The sequence below is a fragment of the Gadus morhua genome, chromosome 1 (genome assembly GCF_902167405.1).
Source record: "Gadus morhua chromosome 1, gadMor3.0, whole genome shotgun sequence".
Lineage (NCBI taxonomy): Eukaryota > Metazoa > Chordata > Actinopteri > Gadiformes > Gadidae > Gadus > Gadus morhua.
Genome location: NC_044048.1, coordinates 14248527 through 14269900, shown reverse-complemented (window position 1 = coordinate 14269900; position 21374 = coordinate 14248527). Strand labels below are relative to the sequence as shown.

The following is a 21374-nucleotide window of genomic DNA, read 5'->3' as shown; positions in this document are numbered from 1 at the left end:
CCACGGCTCCCCCGGCTGAACCCGCCTTCCCCAGGCTCCAGAGGGACGAGGACGGACCAGGCCTCAGGGAGGAGCCGTTCCGGACCGGCCCACAGGATCAGGCCCGGGGCCAGGGCCAGGGCCAGGGCCAGGGCCAGGGCGCCAGAGGTTTCCATAACGACAGTGCACCCGCTCACCCGGGGCATGGAGACAGCAACTGGGGCCGGGACGTCGGGGCCCCGCAGGAGGAACCGGAATACAATGCAGCTGTAAGGCAAGAGGAGGACATGAACAGAATGGTAAGCTAGACGGACTGAGCATGCATCGCGACATGTTAAGCTGTTAGCTATGTTCCACCATGCAACGTGTTGTGTTTCACTGTACCATATCTCTGAGGCGGTGCGCACCCGTCGGTCTGTTTGTGTGCAGAGCTTCCCAGCGGGGTCAGAGGAAGGTGCTGGGGGGGGCGGTGGCATCCTGGACCTGTCCTTTGAGGAGTTTGACCAGCGGGACCAGGACTACAGGGCAGATTTGGACCAGAACCAGAGGCCCAGCAACATCATCATGTTGCGCATGTTGCCACCCAACGCCACGGCCAATGAGGTGTGTTTGCAGGCAACGGTCTCTTGTTCATGAATATTCTTGGGCTTTGTCTCCATCGGTTCCCTCCTGGAGAAGCATAGATCCAGGTGTGGCCTTTTAAATGTTTTTTAACGCTCTGTGTCCTCTTTAAGATCCGTGCTCAGCTGCTGGAGCAGGGAATCCAGCCCAGGGAGGTCCGCCTCATGAGGAACAAGTCTTCAGGTGAGAATTTGTCAATTGCCGTCATTTTGCCAACCATTTTCTTTTAATTGTATTACCTATTTTCTCAATACTTAATCACTCACCCTTCACGACCATCCCTTTCATAGCTAAAGCTCTTTTGCTACTTCTGTGTCCTCTCTGCTTGATCTCAACCATTTTGTTCCTTCTTCTTTTACCCCCCCCCCCCCCCCCCTCACACTCACACCTCCCCTTGTACTGTCTTCCCAAATACTGTGATGGTGGGAGGGGGCGGTTCCTCAGAGAAAAGAAAGCATATGTGTCAATATGCGTACCTCTGGCCTCTGCGCTCAATTCTGCCTCAACTCTCAGCCTTTTGTTGTAACCTTGCGACGAGCACACATTGACCACAACAAAACACCCATGCAGACGGCAGAGGAGATACCCACTCAAACGTATCCAGTTGTGTCGCTCGCGGCCTGGGGGTCTCCCCTCCGTGGCACTCTATGTCCACTCTATTTCCACTCTTCTCATTCTCTCCACGCCCTTCCACGCTCCCGCCTCCTCTTCTTCTTCTTTGACAAAACAAATGTCTGATGTTAGATGAGCTACATTCACAGACTAACTTTGTCAATAGAGAGTATGCCAGCTGAAGCAGAGTGTGTTTACTGTTTGTTTGTTTTTTTGTGTTAGAATGTTTTTTGGTTTGCATGACTGCGGCTTTGCGTGTCCACTACCTCTGCTGGCTAGGATACGACTGTCTGAGCTCCTTAATGTCTGCCATTATCCATATTACAGCTGAGGCTTCTTTTCATTTCAAAGTTTTCTTCAGAACAAACTCCAACAATCCCAGCTGCACTACTGGTTTTGGGTAACACCTTCCTGTCTAGTTCCATTATGGGAAACCAATATTTTTTTAGTATGCTCATATTGCACTGTTAATACATTTCGCTTCCTTGATTTTGTATTGGGTTTTCTATTTTTATTCATGTAAAACAAATTGCAGCCAAATTACATAAGAGAAAGACCATTGGACATAGCTGCATCCGGCCCATAAAATTGTAGGAGTAGGATGGGTGTTTCAAACAAACCTGTGCACCCATTATGTCCGAAAGCACCGTTGTGACGCTAGAATTGTAGAGCTGTGGGTGTGTGTTTGGTCCACATCTTCAAGTACTCATAAGAGGTGTGTGTGTGTGTGTGTGTGTGTGTGTGTGTGTGTGTGTGTGTGTGTGTGTGTGTGTGTGTGTGTGTGTGTGTGTGTGTGTGCGTGCGCGTGCGCGCTTGGGCTTGTTTCTGGGACGCGTTGTAATGGCATCGAAAATGAGTGGGTAGATCTCTCTCTATCTTCTCTCTCTCTCTCGCTCTCTCTTTATCTCTCTCTCTCCATCTCTCTTTCTCCATCCCTTTACCAGTCCCTGTTGAAAGACTTCCTACGTTGCAACCTCCCGCCCTTGGTGAAACACATGCTGCTGTGTGTTATTTCAAGGGGGTTGAGGAAGCTAAATTGCAATGATATCAGTGCCGATACAGGGTCTCTCTCTCTGTACATGAAGCACTAACCCCTCACTGCGTTGTTGTTATGTTGTTGTTGTTCGGTTGCCATGGCGCTGGGCGGTGTCCAGGTCAGAGCCGAGGATTCGCCTTCGTCGAGTTTAATCTCATACAGGAGGCCAGCCGCTGGATGGAGACCAATCAGGTCACTCTCCCCACACAGACACGCATACATACATACACGTGCATACACATTCATGGAGCTCACATCTTGCTCCATCATATGCAAATAATCGAAAAAACCCAAGTATGACACAGCCAAACTGGGTGGAACATTGTTGCGACAGAGGTAGGTTGGGGGTTTCATATTTCTTGGGCAAGTGGTTTTGATTTATACCTAAATTGAAAAGTGTTGAATAGAGGCACGCTTATGTTATATCATGCTGATGTCTGTGTGGGATCTAATGGCAGAGGTTATACAATGGGACCTGCCGGCTCCTTTCGCTCTCTCTATACCCTTCTTAAATTGATGGCTCTCGAAAATTGAGTCTCTCTCTCTCTCTCTCTCTCTCTCTCTCTCTCTCTCTCTCTCTCTCTCTCTCTCTCTCTCTCTCTCTCTCTCTCTCTCTCTCTCTCTCTCTCTCTCTCTCTCTCTCTCTCTCTCTCTCTCTCTCTCTCTCTCTCTCTCTCTCTCTCTCTCTCTCTCTCTCTCTCTCTCTCTCTCTCTCTCTCTCAAAACAGAGGAATCTAAGCTTGCATTACACAGTAAGCCAGTGTCTTAACTTCCTGTTGTCCACCCCAGATGATCAGCCACTGCATCTGTAAGTACGTGTGTGGCTCAGAGGGGTGAGGCTGGTGCAAAGGGGGGTGGGACGTTGCAGCTGAACTTGACAGCCTTGAAAAAGGACATTTTCTATCCATGCTAAACAGGGCCAGCAAGCCGCACACATACACCAACTCAGGCCGTCCCAGTTTCCCTAAAGCTGAAGGTTGCAATTCTGTGGTGCTCTATTTCCGTCCTATTCTCTTTCTCTCCCTCTCCCTCTTCTTTCATCTCTCATCTCTTGTGAGATGAGGCCTCTCGCATGTTTGGCCTAATTATTGTTGATAATCATTCTCTGCCTCCCTCGCCCCACCCTCTCTTTTCTTTCCTTTCAGAGGGTGCTGTTGATTCTTGGACAGAGGGTGGCTATGCACTACAGTGACCCAAAACCACGGGCCAATGAGGACTGGCTCTGCAACAAGGTTGTGTGTGTTAGTGTGTTAACCATTTTCATGACGACCCATTTTTGGGGTAAACACCGATGGTGTTTACCACACTGAACCAGTCCATTACCATTCCAACAGTGTGGTGTGCAGAACTTCAAGAGGAGAGAGAAGTGCTTCAAATGCAGCGTGCCCAAATCTGGTAGGTGTTGCACCCGTGATGACCCTAATGTCTCAATGTAAGTATACAGTGTTTGCAAACGGCCTCCTCTATGTGTGTGTGTTGTCTCAGAGGCAGAGCTAAAGCTGCCCCTGCTGCAGAGGGATCTGACCTTGGGACTCAAAGAGGGGTCCCAGGGCCTGCTGCCCCTGCCGGCACCCTACCATTCCACCGGTCCTGCCGTGAGCACCACGCACACCCCGCAGCAGCACGCCGACGTAGCCAACGACAGTGAGTTCTCCTCTCAGTTGTCAACAGCACTTCCTACATAGACACTCGCGTACATCAGAATGAATCATGGGATTTTTTTGGTGGCAATTCTCCATCATATTGAGAAGAGTTGTAGTAGAGAAAGATCCTAAAGGCTAATGAGCTGTTTTTTGCCACATTTGCAAGAGAGAACAATTTCAAACAATGCCTCCACACAATGAAAAATAATTTCATTGTAAATTACTAAACAATAACCTCACATTCCAGGCTCCTATTCTCCCAAAATGGTGCATTATGATGTGAGGTTGTGATCTACAAGCCCTATACAAGGTGAATTAATGTTGATTATTTTCTTCCAAAAAATTCAAAATCAGCTCTCATCTTGAGGAATTTGGGCCCGCACACGTCGGTGGAGGCCATCCTGTCGGCACTGGCCCCCTTCGCCACCCTCTCGCCCTCCAACGTACGCCTCATCAAAGACAAGCACACCCACCTCAACCGCGGCTTCGCCTTCCTGCAGCTCTCCACCATAGTCGTGAGTGCATTCCCCTTTGGTCACATCTAATGGAGTGACTCACTGCAAAAATTACCAGCGCCAGACAAGCCGGTTTCTGCAAACAGAAAGATGATAGGCTTGAATCTGAGAAGCTCAAGCTGCGGGGGGGTTTTCTGTGCTTGCAAGTTATTTTCTGCATCATGGATAGTCGGCATATTTGATTCTCAAACCGAGTTGATCAGCTCAAGAGTGCATGATCAATGAGTCCTGGATCGATGTCTGGATTGTCCAGCTGACACGGTACGGCGGTTCTAACCATGTGATCCTTATGTCCCCTGGATTCAGGAGGCGTCTCAGCTCCTCCAGATCTTGCAGGCGCTCCAGCCGGCACTCGCCATCGATGGGAAAGCCATCTCTGTGGAGTTTGCCAAGGGCTCCAAACGGTAAGGATTGGCCTCAAAGTGAGAAAAGCAACGCTGTAACGGGCAATAGTTCACGGTGCATTGGGAAAGGGAAGGGGCAAACGCATTCGGCCATAGAAACGTGAATAATGAATGATTTGCAGGGATAAAGCGTTGAATGGGTTAGTTTTGGAAATGGGTATTTTCAATATGTCAAAATGTAATCATATCGAAGAACAACATCAACAACAACAATTTCATGAAAGTGTCGTAACTCATTGACACTGAGTCTTTTCGGGGTTGTTGTACTTCTCGTCTTCCTCCAGGGACGTGTTTCTGACTGACGGCAGCAGAGTGAGTGCTGCTACGGTGGCCAGCACTGCCATAGCTGCGGCCCAATGGGCTGTCACCCAGGTAACCTCTATGAAGCACTTAGTAGTATATAAGAAGGAAATGCATTCATATACACGTCGAGGTATACATGGTCAACTTTTCTATTTGAAACTATCTCCCCTTCTTCCTTTTATCTCTTCATTCCTTTACTAGACTGCTCAGAATGGATCGGGTGGAGGCCAGGGTGTTGATTCAGCATTGTACCAGCAGGGGGCAGCAGTGGCTTACAACCTGGATGGACAGGACTATGGCGATGGCACTGTGACCCCAGGGCCGGCCTTGGTAACGGCTGGAGCCGGTTTGATGGGGGCCTATACCAGAGGAGCAGCACCAGGTTGGAATCATCATTTTATAAAGCCCCATCATTCAATGATTTTTCAAAGAGTTGTTTTTCACAAAGATCTTTGTGCGCCTGTGTCTCACAGTGATGTCTGCAGTGATCTCTTGTGATGCTATGCCGTCGACCCGGGAGACAATGCAGAAGCCTCTTGTTCATACCCAGCCTCCCCTCCTCTCCATGGCAGACAAAGCTCAGGCCAGCAAGGTACGGCCCCTACGTCGCTCGCTACACCAAACCGCACCACACCCAGTACCTGTTGCTGCTAGAGGGGGCGTCTCGGAGCGTGTGTGACCTGGTGAAGTGGTGCTGATGGTGGTTTTATCTCCTTGATGTTATTCCCAGGCCTCGGTTGCTCAGCAGGTGGAGATCGTGGGAAAGCCCCAGCCAGCAACCCCCGGCCCCCCTGCCACCCCCGGCACTGAGCATGAGCTCCCCCAATACCGTACGCATGCCAGCGGTTCCTTTGCTGCTCGTGTTTCCTTCCCTTCGTTTCTAGTGCGTGAGTTCTTCTCCTGTGCCTCCTTCTTGCAGCCGTGCCGGATGTGTCTACGTACCAGTATGACGAGAGCTCAGGCTACTACTACGACCCGCTGACCGGCCTCTACTACGACCCTAACTCCCAGGTGAATCCCCCGAGCCAAACGCGTCTTTTGAGTTGCATTGGTGGACGACATCCACGTCGTCTGTGGACATGGAGGATCGAACCCCCAGCCGAATGGTGCTGGGTTTGATCCCCAACATCCCTAGCCTGTCTGTTATAACAAAGGGATGCCTCAAGGGTTTGAATCCTACCTGTTCGTTAGCGGTACAATATGCAAATTTATTTTTGTTTGAATGCGCTCAAACTCATTATGTCAGGTAAAGGCTAAATTGATGGCTGCAGGGTTAATCTGTTTAACCCAGATTAGCCGAAGGTTAATCTTTTTTTTTTTGTGGGCGGGGTTTTGAGAAAATGGGGAGAGGGAGGGGTGAGGAGCAGATCTTGCATATTGTACCTTTTTACTGACATGTATCTGAACATGTACCTTTCTTTGGGTAAAAGTATCTGCCAAATACTAATGAACAGTTATAGTATAACTGAATTTCCAGTTGTGTGTTCCCTTCGTGCTTCCCAGTACTACTACAACTCCCACAGCCAGCAGTATATGTACTGGGACGGAGAGAAACACACGTACGTGCCCGCGCATACGGACGGCGAGGAGACCGCTGCACCAGGCGACAGCTCTGGGCCCTCTGACTCGCTCACTCCCCCTGGAGGCAAGGAGAGGAAGGACAAGCCTAAGAACAAAACCGCTCAACAGGTTTGCCGGGTTTACTCTTGGGTCACGCTAAAATGGGAATGAAGGCAGTTGTGTATTTATTGTCCCAGGCAGTAAGTGGGTGTTAACCCTCAGGATTTTTTTTATGTTGTTTTATTTTTGTAAAGGTCATGAAGGTCATGAACAGCATGATGAACTTTTTTTTTCAGGGTCCACTACTTGATATTTGGAATTTTTTCTTCTTACTTGCCAGGGTGGAAAGATCATACGGTCAAGCAATTTGTGAGAATTTTTGGACGTGTATTTGGCAATCACGTATGAATGGAGCGAGGTGTATGGTGCATGTTGTTGATAACTGACTTCACATTCCTCACTGTAGGCCTCGTGGAAATCTCTTCTCAATCTTTTGTAACCACTGCCAGAAATGTAATCAGTGTTTTAAAAATGAAAAACATTTAAGACCCAAGTTTCGGTATTGCACTTCCGAACTCAATGAGTTAGGGGGAACTGGGTGCGTTGCAAATCCGATTCATATTCCAAACATAAGCATGGCCAGTATTGACTATCGGTATAGGTCCATACTATAAACGGGTTCAATCAGCTTTTTCCCGGCCCCTGTAGGGAAACACTTTCTCCGATGCATGCACGTGATCATGATCATCAGTCTCCCAGTGACTCTTACCCCAGGGGGCTGAGGGTTACGTTGTCGACTCATTGGGTGTTTCTGCTGATAGATCGCCAAAGACATGGAGCGCTGGGCCAAGAGCCTGAACCGACAGAAGGAGAACGTTCGCTCTGTGTCCTCCGCATCTCCAACGGTCAGCTCCGCCGCGCTGGCCGCCACCTTCCCCCGCCCCCCCGGCCACGCCCGCCTGGACGAACGCAGAGAGGCCGCGAGCGCTGACGCCGGCTACGCGGTTCTTGAGAAAAAGGTATGTGTGTGTGTGTGTGTGCGTGTGTTTGTGTGTCTGTGAAAGCGCCATACTCTCACTCAAAGCTTCACATAGTAGTCCAGACACACTTCAATGTTCAAGGAGTATAGATATATATATTTTTTTTTTTACTAGTGTGGTACCATCTGTATTATATTTTACCAAAACATTGCTTCCAAACATTCCAATTGACCATGAGTTCTGTCTGACCTGTAGGGGGCACTGTCTGAAAGGCCTCAAATATTCCTTGACCAGATCACCAGACACACTGCAGAGGTAAGGTGTGCGTGTGCGTGTGTGTGTGTGTGTGTGTGCTACCACACACAGACACTTATAGACACTTGGATTCATCACGGCTGACAGACTGTTTGGACCTGTTGGCATATGGTAGAATCCGTCTGAGCAGGTCACCATGACAATAGACTGACTCTTAGGGGGTGAATGCCAGTTCGGGGAGGGGTAACAGATATGAGGGTTTGTGTTAAACATTTAGCAGTCATTTAATACTGTCACTTTGTCATTACCTCTGATCGTTGACCATTTTATGTTTATTGTTGTTTCCACCATTTTCTTTCTTTCTAGCTTTCCCCCCCACCTCTGCAGGGTCTGGTCCCAGCCTACAGTGGGGAGACGGACAGCGATGAAGAGGGGGGAGAGAAAGAGGAGAAGGACGGCAGGATGACGGACTGGTCCAAGCTGGCCTGTCTCTTGTGCCGGAGGCAGTTCCCCAGTAAGGAGGCCCTCATCAGGCATCAGCAGCTCTCTGAGCTCCACAAGGTGAGGGTCACACGGCACCAACACACCAAAATAGGTCCGCTCTGCTCTGCTTATTTATGGTTTAATGTAACTACAGGGATTGATTGGATTCTTTATTTATTTTTTAAGTACCACAATCCCATCCAGGATTTTACTTGGACCATGTGAAGAGGTTTTTATTTTTTATGATTCGACGGACCCTGACCGTCGTTATGTTTTGGTTGCCCCAACAGCAAAACCTGGAAAAGAGAAAGACTCAACAGGATGCTGCAGGGAAAGAGGTGGGTCTGAAGGTTCGGGGAGTTGGAATGTTGTGTTTCACTAGTCGTGTTTGTAAAGCATTTCTTTCACTGTTGTCTTTGTGCGGTTACGGGAAACAGGAACAGCGATCTTGTAATAGGTGTTGCTGCATCCAATCTTATCTTCTCCTTTCCTCGGTTTTTCCGGTTTTAAGCGGCAGAGAATCGCAGATAGACCTGAGCCTCCGGACGCAAAGAGGAGGAAGTTCAGTCCTGTGTAAGCTTGAGTGACGCTTCACACACACAAACAATGGCAACGTTCCCACACATGAGTCAGTTGGTTGCCTCAGGTTTACATACAGTATGTCTCTATGCTCAATGTTGCAATGGGATTGTTTTCTGTACCATTGGTTGCACCTCGTAGGATGGACATGCCGACACCCTGGCAGGAACAGTCGCTCACTTCCTGCTCAGAAACGTTTTTTACTCTCGTGTGTTTTGATTTCCTCTCCATGCAGTGACGGGGTCACAGGCACCAGTCTGGGAGCTAGGATGCTGCAGGGGGGCTTGAAGAAGGGGCTTCTCCTGCGCAACATGCAGACGGAGTGAGCCGTCGCCTCCGACGCCACTACCTCAGGAACTGGGACAAAGCCCTGTGCACAACCCTCCGAGTGGACCCGTTGTATCACAGACGGACCACCAGGAGATCACAAAAAGAAAATGGAATCCCAGATGAATTGTGGGTTTTGTAGGGAGTTTCTTCCACTCCAAAGGCTGTGGCACACCAAAGCTTAAGAGGAGGCTGAACTTTTTTGAGCCCTTTTCTCCACAATGGAGGATTATTTAATTCCGCGTAGACTCGCCGTCTAGGCCATTTAAATTGATCAGTTTATAAAAAAAATAAAACGTGTCAAAATGGAGGCCAAGCGTAGGCGTGAGCCGCAATACTCTTCAGCACCACCTGCAGTGAGGGAGGGATCATTGGCTAACTTGGGAGTGGATTAAAAGCAGGTGTTCTCACCTCAAAGCTTGCACTCTGCCCTTGAGCTTTGGTGTGAAGCAGCCTTAAAACTGTTGTGAAATGATCAGTTGATCTAAGCTGACGGGAGTAATGGCACAGAATGCACCTTTTTACTTCTTAAATTATGCTCTTTTAATCTCTCATAGGATTAACTTTAGATACTTACTGTAAAATATCATACTTCTTATTTCTATGCACAATAGATTTGTTCCGAGTAGATAATTATATGCATTTTAATTGACATGACAAATGGGAAATCAACACTTTTGCACCCCAGCACTCGTGACACATTTGAATAGGACATGACCACACAATAGTGTGGATTTAGAGACGTGTAAATATAATATTGTAATATTTGTGAATGCACAGTGTATATTTCTTTCTGAAATAAGATATTTTTTATTTGAGATTTGTGGACACAAATGTTGTCAAGATCCTATGTAAAGAAGAGTAATAACATTTTCCACTTTACAGCTTGATTGCAGGAGGAAAGTAAAAAAAATATGAATTCCTCTAAAGTCTGTTTTTATTTGATGTTATAGTGGTTGACAATCACGGAAGCCAATTCCGGTTAATTGTTTTCTGTTGAATTGTATTTAAATCGATAAGGTTAATGGTAATTGCTTTATTGTAGCTGATGAGTGGCTCCGATTCCGAGCTTTTCGTCCACCTATGTGTACATGAACGTTAAACGTTTCTATGGTTACGACAACAAACGCGGCCCAGAAGCCAGAGCCGCTAATTGAACGGTGCTCGCTAGTTCAGTCATCCTTTAACGTGTTCTACATTAACTGCAAATACCAGCACTTAGGTAAGTAATGAATGGGTTTATAATAACGACATGAGTATGCACATATTGTCGTCTAACCGGAATCTGCTATTCTACGACTTTATGTTTGGACCAAATAGGAAAGTCATCGTCAATGTGTGGACTCTTCCACAACGAGATAAGATCATAAAAAAACTAACCTATTAAGAATAGGGAGAGCATCTGAGATGGACGACGATTCTCTGTCTGAAGGCGAAGGAGAGCTAAAGGAAGTGGCAGAGCAACCTGAGGTCAAGGTGCAGTCATTATTATGTATCTCTATTGTCATCAAGGGAGTGAAGGAGTGCCGTGTAATCTCAGCAGACGAAGTTCTCCTTGTCTGATCATCAGGTCGGCCCTTTGACCCGCAACACCATTGTGCCTTACCTCTCACTACTGTGCCGAACAGGAAACGGACTAGCTCATGCTTTTGTCAAACTGGACCTGAATGACAAGTAAGATAATGGACTCTAATAAAATGCTGACTCTTCAGCACAGAGCATGGGTTTTCTTTGTAGCCAGGCAGTCCCGCTATATATACACACTGTCGGTCTCTGTCCTACAGGAAACTATCAGACCTAGAGGCCCTACGCAAATATGTACACCTGCGTTTCCTGGATGTGTCCAACAATCACCTCACTGACCTTTCTTGCCTGACTTCATTGAACCAGCTGCTTTGGTTGAAGGCAAGTATTGTCTGGGATGCGTCCAATTTGTATGATTCAGTCAACCCTCATTACAAAAAAAAAGCTCTGAAAAGAGTAATTAAATTCGACTTTTTTCTCTATCTCTTTAGATTGATAATAATGCAGTGTCAAGTTTAAAAAAGCTACCTCTAGATCAGTTTCCCTACCTGCAATGGCTGAGCTTGGCTAGGAACCAGTTGGAGGATATGGCGGGCCTGGGTGGAACTGCCCTCGAGAACCTCAATCTTAGTGGTTGGTCTATCTATCAATCATCATTCCCATGCCTTCAGGTAAATCAAATATAACAATACGATGTCCTTATTATGTGTGTTAGGTAACAAAATCCAGAGAGTGCACGGCCTACAGTATGGTCAACTGACCAACCTGGGGATCCTAGAGCTGAGGGGCAACTGCTTGGACACGACCGATGGCATCTATCTTCCAAAACTTCGGAAACTTTATCTGGTAATATGAACCATTCAGAAGTGGCTTACTTAATTATTACATGTCTGTGCAAAGTTAGGAAGTTGTTAAGACCTGATCTCTGTCTTTCTCGTGTTCTTCTTCAGGCCCAGAACGTCATAAAGCGCCTGGAGGGTCTGGAGAGACTGGAGCTTCTCACCACGTTACACCTCCGAGACAACCAGCTGGAGACCCTGGAAGGCATTAGCCCCAGGATGACATCTCTGAAGTACCTCAATGTCAGGTAGGAGGGTGTCCCAAAAGGACGGACTTTACAGCAAACTAACCCAATTCATCAAAACACTTTGAAATAGCGATCTTATCACTGCAAGATTGGTGTTGAGAGAGAGGGAAAAATACCCCAATAAGGCCCCCTCCTTCTCTCGCTTAATTTATCAGTCAATCAGAAGTGTTCAGGCACCTGTGAATGACAAGCAAGATAGATTCACTGAACCAACAGATACAATTCTCAGATTGGCCAGAAATGAGCCAGAGGAGTGTAAAATCTAAAATGCCTCGTACAGAGGCAGGCAGACTGTCAACCAGAACAGATATTCTCACAAAGCATTTTAACCACCAATAGCTGACGGATGGCTATGGCATTTCGAACAAATTACAATGAAATTATGCTCTTACAGTAGCTTAAATGATCCGAAGTGAGTTCCAGGGAATTTGGATCGGCCTACACGTAATCAACAGCAGATTGGTAGTCTGCAGACGTGGGGGGTTAAGTACCTTTGGGCTGGGAATCGAACCCCCTTACTGTTATACTATCGGGCCCCCTGTATCAAATCACAATGTCACCAAATCTTCTATTGTTTTAAAGTTCTCCCTTATCTCTCCAATCCACATTTTTTTCGCATACATTATGTTTGACCATATCTCTACGTCTCTCCCAGGGGTAATCTGATATCCAATCAGAAGGCCCTGCAGAGTCTTGTTCCTCTGCTTGGCACACTACAAGCTGTGGTTATCTTGGATAATCCACTGGCTGAGTCCGGGGACTACCGCATTGCGGTGCTGACCTGTCTGATGCACCTGGAGCGGCTGGACAAGGAGCTTGTCTCATCAGAGGAGAGGGCGGAAGCACAGGAGAGACTCAAAGTAACCCAGCGATTCCTCGTGGATTTTACTGAAATGGCCACTGGTGGCGTTTGTTTGACTCTTCTGTTTTCAACACTTTAGGAACTTGCGGTGGAAGAAGAAATACCTGAGACGGAGGACACTTCGTGATGGCTACATGGAAGTGTTAGTCAACTTCCCATGATGGAACCGGTTTGTGGATATGTTGGTAAATGTGAAAAGAAGAAAGAAGACCCAAGTGCATACCCCCCCCCCCCCCCCTCTCTCTCACACACACACACACACACACACACACACACACACACACACACACACACACACACACACACACACACACACACACACACACACACACACACACACACACACACACACACACACTTTATACAGCAAAAAGGGTGTCCCAAATTAATTGCGATTATGCATTTTTTGGTATGTTTAATAAAATATTTCATTTCATGTTGCTACAAAAACATTCAAGAATATTTCACTGACTAAGTGTTTAAAATTGATATTTAATCTTTAGGTACTAGTGAGTATTACCATTATCCCTTAGTAAGAATGAGAAGGCGAAAATCAACCAGCATTTCCCTGTTGGCTGCCTTCCAGCCAATAACTCAACCGCCTTAAAGGGACAGTGACCCGTCTGGCAGCTATCTCGCTGTTAATTTTTAATCTAGGTCGATTTTCTAGCTACAAATTGTCTCGCAAAGAGTTAATGCATCGTATTTACTTGAGTATTTTGCAGCCCCTACTTTTCTCAATGAATACAACCATTCTTTGAATGAATTACTGTATACTTATACATCTACAGTAAAGCTGTAGGTACAGTCACATTTATGGGGTTATCTAGATGCATAATTTTGATGTTTTAAACGATATATATAATAGATGTGCAATCATCTCTAGGGAGCACATCGTATATAAAGTTAAGTAATCCAAAAAGGTTCACATTTTGTACTTTCTTGTGCCACATAAGATCGCGTGAGGTACGCTTCGATCCCACCAATGACTGACCGAGGTGGGAGTGGTTCCCGAGGAAGACATAAAAGTCCTCCTCCTCATCGCTACCTCTACCAGCGGCTGTCTAGTCTACGGCGTGGTGCAGGAACACGGTTGTTACAACAAATCGATTAAATAAATTGATAATCATCATCGACTATTGCAAAGCCATGGCTAGCTACCACAAACCCGATGAGAAAACTCTGCAGGGACTGAAAGACGTCGCCAACAAGCTGAGGATCCACTCCATTAATGCGACATGCGCTTCAAACTCCGGGTAAGTCCTTCCTTACTAGGCTCAATGATGAGGGACGTTCATTAGCAGATACTAGAAGTCAGAGACCAGAACAGTGTGTTGCATTATACGTGCTGTAGCCTTTGGGGTCGGTCGGCGAGCACGCTGGGGCAGAGCTCGCTGTACTCGCGTGGGCCATTAAAGGCACGTGCGGCTCATAAACATATGCACGGGCTCTATCCAATGAATGGTTGATAAAAGTAACAGAACATGGGTCCTCATCTTCATCGTCTTACTTTGTAACTTTTCGGAGCATTCAAAAAATCAAAAATCATCAACTGGTGTCATTGAGCTGAGGCTTCTCTCGCCTATCGTTGTGTGGGTGTGTTCAGTATGGCGGTTGTACTTTGGGTGTAATGAAAAACACTTGAACGTAGTCATTATTTTTAAAACGTGGCAAACTAAAAGGGAACGTGATATAAAATGGTCGTATTTCACTAATGTTCTTCTTCCTAACTCGAGTCACATGCTCACGAGAGGGTCATGCGGTACACTGTTGACGTTGATATTTAAAGTTATAGCGGCAGGGGATTTTTAACCCTAAACAATGTTAGTGGTAAAGATAAACCATGGATGATGCTCAAAATGAAACTGTACAACTCCACCTGGAAAACCAGTTTTTTTTATTGTACTTCCTTAGTCATCACAAAGGACAAGGAAATAGACTGTTCAAACCTATAGTTGATACCGGCTCACCAGGAAATGTGCTGTCTGCTCTTGTCTTTCCTAAAGGTGTTTCAAGTCTGAGGAACTGATTTCTGTCATTGCTTTGATCATTCACACACGTGTGATGCACTATTTCAGCGTAGACTGCGTTGCACATCGTCCAATAGTGTAGTTCCAATATCATGTTAATAAGACATCCAAAACATTAAGATTGACGTAATGTTGTTCGTCAGCAGGATGTTGTCTTCCCAGGAAGGACGTGGGGTAAAATATCACTCGCTTGCTAGTATTGTGGAATGGTTTTTGGAATGTAATTTGACACTCGATGTCTCAATGTTTGAATAAGATAACCTCGTGTGTCCCCACAGTGTGTGAAATATTGACCCCTTTCAGATTAACCCACATAGGGAAGTTAAACTGTTATGGACCAAGGCATGTTTCTAAACCTGTCTGATTTCAATATTGAATAGCCACAGTCCCACAGCATGTTGACATTTGTATGCATAATGGTTCAGTTAAGGGTTGCGCAGGACAATTTAATAATTTTACAATTTAACAAACCACTCTAATGTAGGCCTAGAGATTTTGTATAAATTGCTTACTATATTTGGTTAAACTGGTCTTGCCGACCTGGATTCACCTATTTAATCTAATTGTTATTGGCCAGTACCTGCTAGACTAGTTGCCAATGAAGGAATATTAGCTGGATTTTTTTTTTTCCCAGTAAAGCATGGGTTGGTGTGTTTTAACAATGCAGCTCTTCTTGGGAGAGTAAACTGCTAACTTGTGTTTTGCCCCTTTTTGTCCAGCCATCCGACCTCATGCTGCAGCGCAGCCGAGCTCATGTCGGTGATGTTCTTTCACTCCATGCGATACAAAGCCGCTGACCCCCGCAACCAGTGCAACGACCGTTTTGTCATGTCAAAGGTTGGCACGTTCACATGAAGTCCACAATCACTATTTGGTGGATGGCAATCATGTGCTTTTTTCTAAACAAGTGAAATCTATTCCTAGGGCCACGCTGCACCAATCCTGTATGCCGCCTGGGTAGAGGCCAACTATGTGAAGGAGGCAGACCTGCTGAACCTGCGCAAGATAGACTGTGACCTGGAGGGGCACCCTACACCTGTGAGACATTCAACCATGTCCCGTCCCCGTTTCCATGATTTCAATATATTTGTATTATTTTTATGAACTGCTGCTCCTTTGTCCACCAGAAACTGGCCTTTGTTGACGTGGCCACTGGCTCCCTGGGCCAGGGCCTGGGGGCGGCCTGCGGGATGGCCTACACTGGGAAATACTTTGACAAGTCTAGGTGAGGTTTTATTCAGAGCTGGACATTTCTTATGGTGCTGAATCTTGCTGAAGTATTTATCTACATGTGAATCCGAACCGTTTGACCTTTGCCTTGAACTTGAAATTAAGTGAAATTACTTGTTTCTGCTCATGACCTGCATTGGCTAAGATCAATGGGTAGTACTTTGGGTTGTGGTGCGAATTTCTTCACTATTAAAAGAAAAAGGTATAATTTGGTTCCTAATGTTGTTTTTCCCTGTAGCTACCGTGTGTACTGCATGATGGGTGACGGGGAGTGCTCCGAGGGCTCTGTGTGGGAGGCCATGTCCTTCGCCTCTATCTACAAGCTGGACAACCTGGTGGCTGTGCTGGACGTTAACCGTCTGGGCCAGAGTGAGCCTGCACCCCTTCAGCACGACATGGAGGTCTACCGCAAGCGCTGTGAAGCCTTTGGGTGAGTTTCAACAGGTTGACGCAGTGGCGCCATCTCCTCTTCCTCCTTTTACCTTCCTTATGAATCTCTCGTCATTGTTTTACCTTCTGTGTTGATGCTTGAAAAATGGCTTGATTATTATTTTTCATAAACTAAACAGAATTCTCAGACAGATGGCTATGGCATTTCTAACAAATGACACTGAAATTATAACTTGTAAATCTTGCTAAGGGCAACCTGGTTTATTAAAAATATAGTCAAACTAAAATTGGTCGCATTGTTCTGAATTAACCACTATTGTTGGGTGTAACATGAGTAACCATGGTGATGTCTCTCGGTGTAGGTGGAACACGTACGTTGTGGACGGCCATGACGTGGAGGAGCTGTGCAAGGCTTTCTGGCAGGCCAAGCAGGTCAAGGACAAGCCCACCTGCATCGTGGCAAAGACCTTCAAGGGCAAAGGACTCAAAAGTAGGCCGGACGAACAGGGAGTGGACCGTGCTCTAGCGGCACCTAAAGCATATCCTCCTTATCTTCGTATGCAAAATCCGGCTCACGCGTTCCTCTTTCCCTGGGTGCAGACATCGAGGACTTGGAGAACTGGCACGGGAAACCCATCCCCAAGGACCGTGTGGACGAGCTCCTGAAGGAGCTGCAGAACCAGATCCAGGTGCCCAACAAGAAGATGGTCGTCGAGCTGCCCAAGGAGGACACAGCGGTGGCGGACCTCTCTCCCATCCGCCTGCCCAAACCCCCAGCATACAAACTGGGAGACAAGGTACCCCATGGGCTCCCCTCCATGCCGGGCGGAATTTAACTCTGTCTCTGCATGGCTGAAAATGTGCTTTTGTACAAAAGAGTGTTTAAAATATGATCAGTAAAACAACCATTTTTGTATCAAGAATTTCTCATTTGGTCGTCTGCAGACCAAATGAGTAGACGACTTAATTATTATTTTTTTCCCTTAATATTTCCTCTGGTCTACCTCCTGTTCTCAGTTTGCGACCCGGCGTGCGTACGGCGTTGCGCTGGCCAAGCTGGGAGAGGCCAGCAAGAGGGTGGTGGCCATGGACGGAGACACCAAGAACTCCACCTTCTCCGAGACCTTCAAGAAGGCCTTCCCCGAGCGCTACGTCGAGTGCTTCATCGCCGAGCAGAACTTGGTAAATCAAGCCCCCTGCAGGAGTCATTCTACCGGCTCAGCTTGAAGCCCATTATGTTGTCTGTATCTTCCTTTAAAGATAATGGCATGCATTGCCTGTATATTGTAATCGCATGCATTGACATCGTGGTAAAAGACAAGTTGCTGAAAAACCTTATGCTAGTTCGGGTCCTTCTTGTAGTTCCTCTTTATAAACACCAACCATAATCTGCTCCAGGTTGTCTTAATCTGTTGCTTGTCCTCATAATCCCAATTAGTTTACTTATCCTTGTCTAAACGGCCCATTTGTGTTGTACCCCAAATCCAATGTTGCATACTAGTGTTTGTGACTTGGCATGCATACATTTTAGGAACATATACAATATAGGAATTATACATTGTCTTTAATGATCACCTCTTTTGAGCTGACTTTCACCTGCATTAGGGTGGCAGTTTTAATCATTGAGTGTTGATTTACATAGTTAGTTTGATTTTGAAACTACTGCTGTTGCCTGCAGGTCAGTGTAGCCATCGGCTGCGCCACCAGAGACCGCACGGTGGCGTTTGCCAGCACATTTTCAGCCTTCTTCTCCAGGGCTTACGACCAGATCCGCATGGGTGCCATCTCCCAGTCTAATGTCAACCTGGTGGGCTCTCACTGCGGGGTCTCCATAGGTAAGCTTCCGCCAACCAGCACTTCCAGAGCTCTCATTAGAAATGGGCCAAGCCGAGGGACGTCGTACAACTGCACATGTAAATAATTGAAGGGTTTGGCTTATTTACTGTAAATGAAGACCCATGTCCCCGGGTGTCTGGTCAAAGCCCCCTGTCCACTGACCTTGGTTGGGCTTGTCCCCAGGTGAGGATGGGCCTTCTCAGATGGCCCTGGAGGACCTGGCTATGTTCCGTGCCATCCCCACGTGCACAGTCTTCTACCCCAGCGACGCGGTGTCCGCAGAGAGGGCGGTGGAGCTGGCGGCCAACACCAAGGTGGGTGTTCCCCTGGCAGCCGGCCTATCTCTAACCGGATGGGGGTGTAGCGTAGCGGCCCAGGTTCTCATGTGTCGTGCCTTTTGTCTTGCAGGGAATCTGTTTCATTCGCACTAGCAGACCAGAATCAAAGGTCATCTACGCCCCAGATGAGAAGTTTGAAGTGGGCGTGGCTAAGGTAAGTGCTACACTTTGTACATGGTTATAACGAATAGACCGTGTATGTCGATTTGACGGAAACTTGACTTTGTTTTTCTGTAGGTGGTGCGCCAGTCTGACGATGATCAAGTGACGGTGATTGGAGCTGGTGTGACTCTGCACGAGGCGCTGGAAGCTGCCGACATCCTGGCTAAAGAGGGTAAGTGACTGGTGCCATCTAGTGGCAGTACAGAAACACTGCAGTTAACGCCGACTCGATCGCACGCTTGTCTTAATGCAGGTCTTTGTTTTAAATAACCATGGCCTGAAACGATAGTCTTGTTTTTAAAGTAGTAATCGATGACAAGGTTTACAGAGAAAAACAATATAAAAGCCTTAATTTATTTCAACTTGGATCTCTGGGTTACTGAATGACCTTTCTGACCTGCCGGGTGTTCCTACTCTTCTCCTCCAGGGAAGAACATCCGAGTGGTAGACCCATTCACCATCAAGCCCCTGGACGCTGCCACCATCCTGTCTGCCGCCAGGGCCACAGGCGGACGCATCATCACCGTGGAGGACCACTACAAAGAGGGTACGCTCAATTTATTTTTGTTCTTCAGATTGACTGCAGGGCTGTACCATCAAATCATTTCCACGACCACGATTGTAGTTTGTTAAGAAAAAGACACTTCACCTCCCAGATATGCGCGAGTCTGACATTACACTTTAGTGGCATATTATTACAAAGTCTGATTTATGAGACACCTGGTACACTTGACTGTACCGCCATCGTATGAACAGTGCTCGGGTTCCTCCCAGCTACTGGTATTACATTTTGGCCACCCTCACTCTTATCCCATCCTCCCTCCCCAGGTGGTCTCGGGGAGGCGGTGCTGTCGGCGGTGGGGGAGGAACCCGGCGTGGTGGTGACCCGCATGGCGGTGAGCGGTGTGCCCCGCAGCGGGAAGCCCCAGGAGCTGCTGGACCTCTTCAAGATCAGCGCCAAGCACATCGCCCAGGCCGTGCGCCAGACCTACGCCAACTAGAGGAAGCGGAGGAAGGAGCTCTCCGCGCAGCACTTCTGCATTCCTCATCCACCGACTCCCAGCAGCTAAATCTCCCGCAGAACCTTTTGACCTCACCTAGTACTCTGGCGCCCACTTGTGGCATTGACTACCGTGTGCAGCCTGTAACTTCTAGTATCTGCTACCCAACCTTTGTGGATTTCAGTAATTCAAGACTGGAGGGAATAAAGGTTTTAATTTGTAGTGCCCTAGCTAAGCGCCATGTTAACTTTTCTTATTCTGTAACCCACCGCAACCCTAAAATGACCTATTTTACTGCTGTTTTTGTTGGGTTTCCTACAGCTTGCGGTGTCTACTTATTTTCCATGCACTTGTTTGTATATTCACATGTTTTTGTTCCGTCCAGGTTCTGCTCTACTTGACAATACACTCGGCATTCCACTGTTCGCTTGCTGTTCATTCCATTTGGTGTAGTGCTGAACACTTGGTGGTCCTTGCAGAGTTGAACCGACTGTGTACTATGGGTTGTTTGTGTGGCTGTATGTACTTGACTGCTTTAACTGTTACTAATGGTGGTGAAAATTTGATCTGTCATCTGGATTGCAGTGCTGCGTACCGAAATAAAAAAAGACTTGAGAAAATCCACACAGTTGTTTTTGAATGCAATACTAGATATTTAATCTGGAGTATAAAAAAAGAACTGGTGCTGTACCAGCAGCAGAGCTTGTCAAGTGCTGCCTGAAAGCCATTCTGGTCTTTCTCTGGAACCTAGGTCCACCAAACCTGAAAGGATGCAGTAGCCTGAGCCAGCCTTTCGCGATGTCATGGTGACTCACTGAAACTTGAACAGGTGTTGAGACCAGTAGTGATCGGTTTGCCTCCAACTTGGTTACCAGTGAGGAAGCAGGAATCTCATGACTACAGAACACAAACTCTTGTCCACTCTTTCCTTTGGTTCTCACCTTGTCAATTTGTTTGGGCTTAATAGTTTCTACCAGTACCTCACCCCCCCCCCCCCCCCCCCCCCCCCAGTCTGTAGACCTACCAATTCACACTTCACATATTGCCTTATTTAGCCTCATAATTGACTTGAACTGCAGGAGGTCCCACTGACCCTGACCTGAGCCTCAGGTCGCACTGTCTGCAGTAGGTGCTACCGATCCTGAGCCTCAGGTCGCACTTCCTGACCTGAGCCACCGGAAGACGGCACCCAAACCAGGAGGAGCTAGCAGAACAGCAACGTTTTGTTTGTGTGTGATTATGGGTCATTAAGCAAGAGAAGAGGTCCAGCCCAGAAAGGGAGCAAATATGACATTGTAGTGTATGATTTAGTGAGTGTTGGCTAGTGTTAGTGTAGTATTTATTTTTATTACACAAGTAGTTCCTTTTCTTGAAACTTTTACTTGACACTTTTACACTTAACCCTAATAGTTGAACGAGTAGGATTCATACTTCAATCTTGGTAACGATCAATTTAAAGGACTTTTGGTTCTGCTTTGGAAGTGTTTATGGTTTATCCCCTGGGTTGTTGCAGTTTACCTTGGGAATACAGGTGAAGACATGGGTGTTTCAGAGTTGAGCGGAAAACGGTCAACACGGCGTAGTTTACAGCACGGCTCTTTATTAAGTGTTCACTTT

General features: G+C 46.9%; 3 protein-coding genes across 6 annotated transcripts; all 3 read left to right on the top strand.

Moving 5' to 3' along the window:
- Positions 1 to 408: 408 nt before the first annotated feature.
- rbm10 (RNA binding motif protein 10) lies at positions 409 to 10220 on the top strand. 3 transcript variants are annotated; one of them, XM_030379281.1, is made up of 19 exons: positions 409 to 582; positions 714 to 783; positions 3394 to 3480; positions 3583 to 3643; positions 3734 to 3892; positions 4246 to 4406; positions 4713 to 4810; positions 5095 to 5182; positions 5315 to 5495; positions 5587 to 5705; positions 5844 to 5943; positions 6033 to 6124; positions 6617 to 6802; positions 7495 to 7692; positions 7909 to 7968; positions 8275 to 8469; positions 8682 to 8729; positions 8903 to 8964; positions 9206 to 10220. In XM_030379281.1, exons 3-19 carry the CDS (start codon positions 3427 to 3429, stop codon positions 9294 to 9296), a joined length of 1953 nt encoding a protein of 650 aa, XP_030235141.1. In that variant the 5' UTR covers positions 409 to 582; positions 714 to 783; positions 3394 to 3426; the 3' UTR covers positions 9297 to 10220. The 3 variants fall into 3 exon arrangements, with proteins under 3 accessions (XP_030235141.1, XP_030235063.1, XP_030235220.1); XM_030379203.1 differs by lacking the exons at positions 409 to 582; positions 714 to 783 and adding an exon at positions 978 to 2440; XM_030379360.1 differs by lacking the exons at positions 409 to 582; positions 714 to 783 and adding an exon at positions 2909 to 3056.
- Positions 10221 to 10378: 158 nt separating this feature from the next.
- On the top strand, positions 10379 to 13000 carry lrrc23 (leucine rich repeat containing 23). Of its 2 annotated transcripts, none has more exons than XM_030379474.1 (9): positions 10379 to 10519; positions 10691 to 10773; positions 10868 to 10971; positions 11082 to 11202; positions 11313 to 11454; positions 11537 to 11667; positions 11772 to 11908; positions 12564 to 12768; positions 12850 to 13000. In XM_030379474.1, the coding sequence occupies exons 1-9, from the start codon at positions 10408 to 10410 to the stop codon at positions 12895 to 12897; spliced, it is 1083 nt and encodes a 360-aa protein (XP_030235334.1). In that variant the 5' UTR covers positions 10379 to 10407; the 3' UTR covers positions 12898 to 13000. The 2 variants fall into 2 exon arrangements, with proteins under 2 accessions (XP_030235334.1, XP_030235390.1); XM_030379530.1 differs by having other exon boundaries at positions 10414 to 10519; positions 10618 to 10773.
- A 766-nt stretch (positions 13001 to 13766) lies between these two features.
- On the top strand, positions 13767 to 20381 carry tktb (transketolase b). The gene is made up of 14 exons (XM_030379072.1): positions 13767 to 14026; positions 15520 to 15637; positions 15725 to 15838; positions 15928 to 16025; positions 16269 to 16460; positions 16783 to 16910; positions 17021 to 17217; positions 17438 to 17602; positions 18099 to 18255; positions 18440 to 18570; positions 18665 to 18748; positions 18832 to 18928; positions 19184 to 19303; positions 19585 to 20381. Exons 1-14 carry the CDS (start codon positions 13920 to 13922, stop codon positions 19755 to 19757), a joined length of 1881 nt encoding a protein of 626 aa, XP_030234932.1. The 5' UTR covers positions 13767 to 13919; the 3' UTR covers positions 19758 to 20381.
- Positions 20382 to 21374: the final 993 nt, after the last annotated feature.

Excerpts from the sequence above, each read along its gene's own strand:
- rbm10 (XM_030379203.1), top strand. The coding sequence starts at position 2,324 with ATGTTGTTGTTGTTCGGTTGCCATGGCGCTGGGCGGTGTCCAGGTCAG. Across the intron at positions 5,183-5,314 it reads CCCAATGGGCTGTCACCCAG|ACTGCTCAGAATGGATCGGG; the intron begins GTAACCTCTATG and ends TTCCTTTACTAG. Across the intron at positions 6,803-7,494 it reads AGAACAAAACCGCTCAACAG|ATCGCCAAAGACATGGAGCG; the intron begins GTTTGCCGGGTT and ends TTCTGCTGATAG.
- lrrc23 (XM_030379474.1), top strand. The coding sequence starts at position 10,408 with ATGGTTACGACAACAAACGCGGCCCAGAAGCCAGAGCCGCTAATTGAA. Across the intron at positions 10,774-10,867 it reads CAGAGCAACCTGAGGTCAAG|GTCGGCCCTTTGACCCGCAA; the intron begins GTGCAGTCATTA and ends TCTGATCATCAG. Across the intron at positions 11,909-12,563 it reads CTGAAGTACCTCAATGTCAG|GGGTAATCTGATATCCAATC; the intron begins GTAGGAGGGTGT and ends CGTCTCTCCCAG.
- tktb (XM_030379072.1), top strand. The coding sequence starts at position 13,920 with ATGGCTAGCTACCACAAACCCGATGAGAAAACTCTGCAGGGACTGAAA. Across the intron at positions 17,603-18,098 it reads TCATCGCCGAGCAGAACTTG|GTCAGTGTAGCCATCGGCTG; the intron begins GTAAATCAAGCC and ends TGTTGCCTGCAG. Across the intron at positions 18,256-18,439 it reads TCACTGCGGGGTCTCCATAG|GTGAGGATGGGCCTTCTCAG; the intron begins GTAAGCTTCCGC and ends GCTTGTCCCCAG.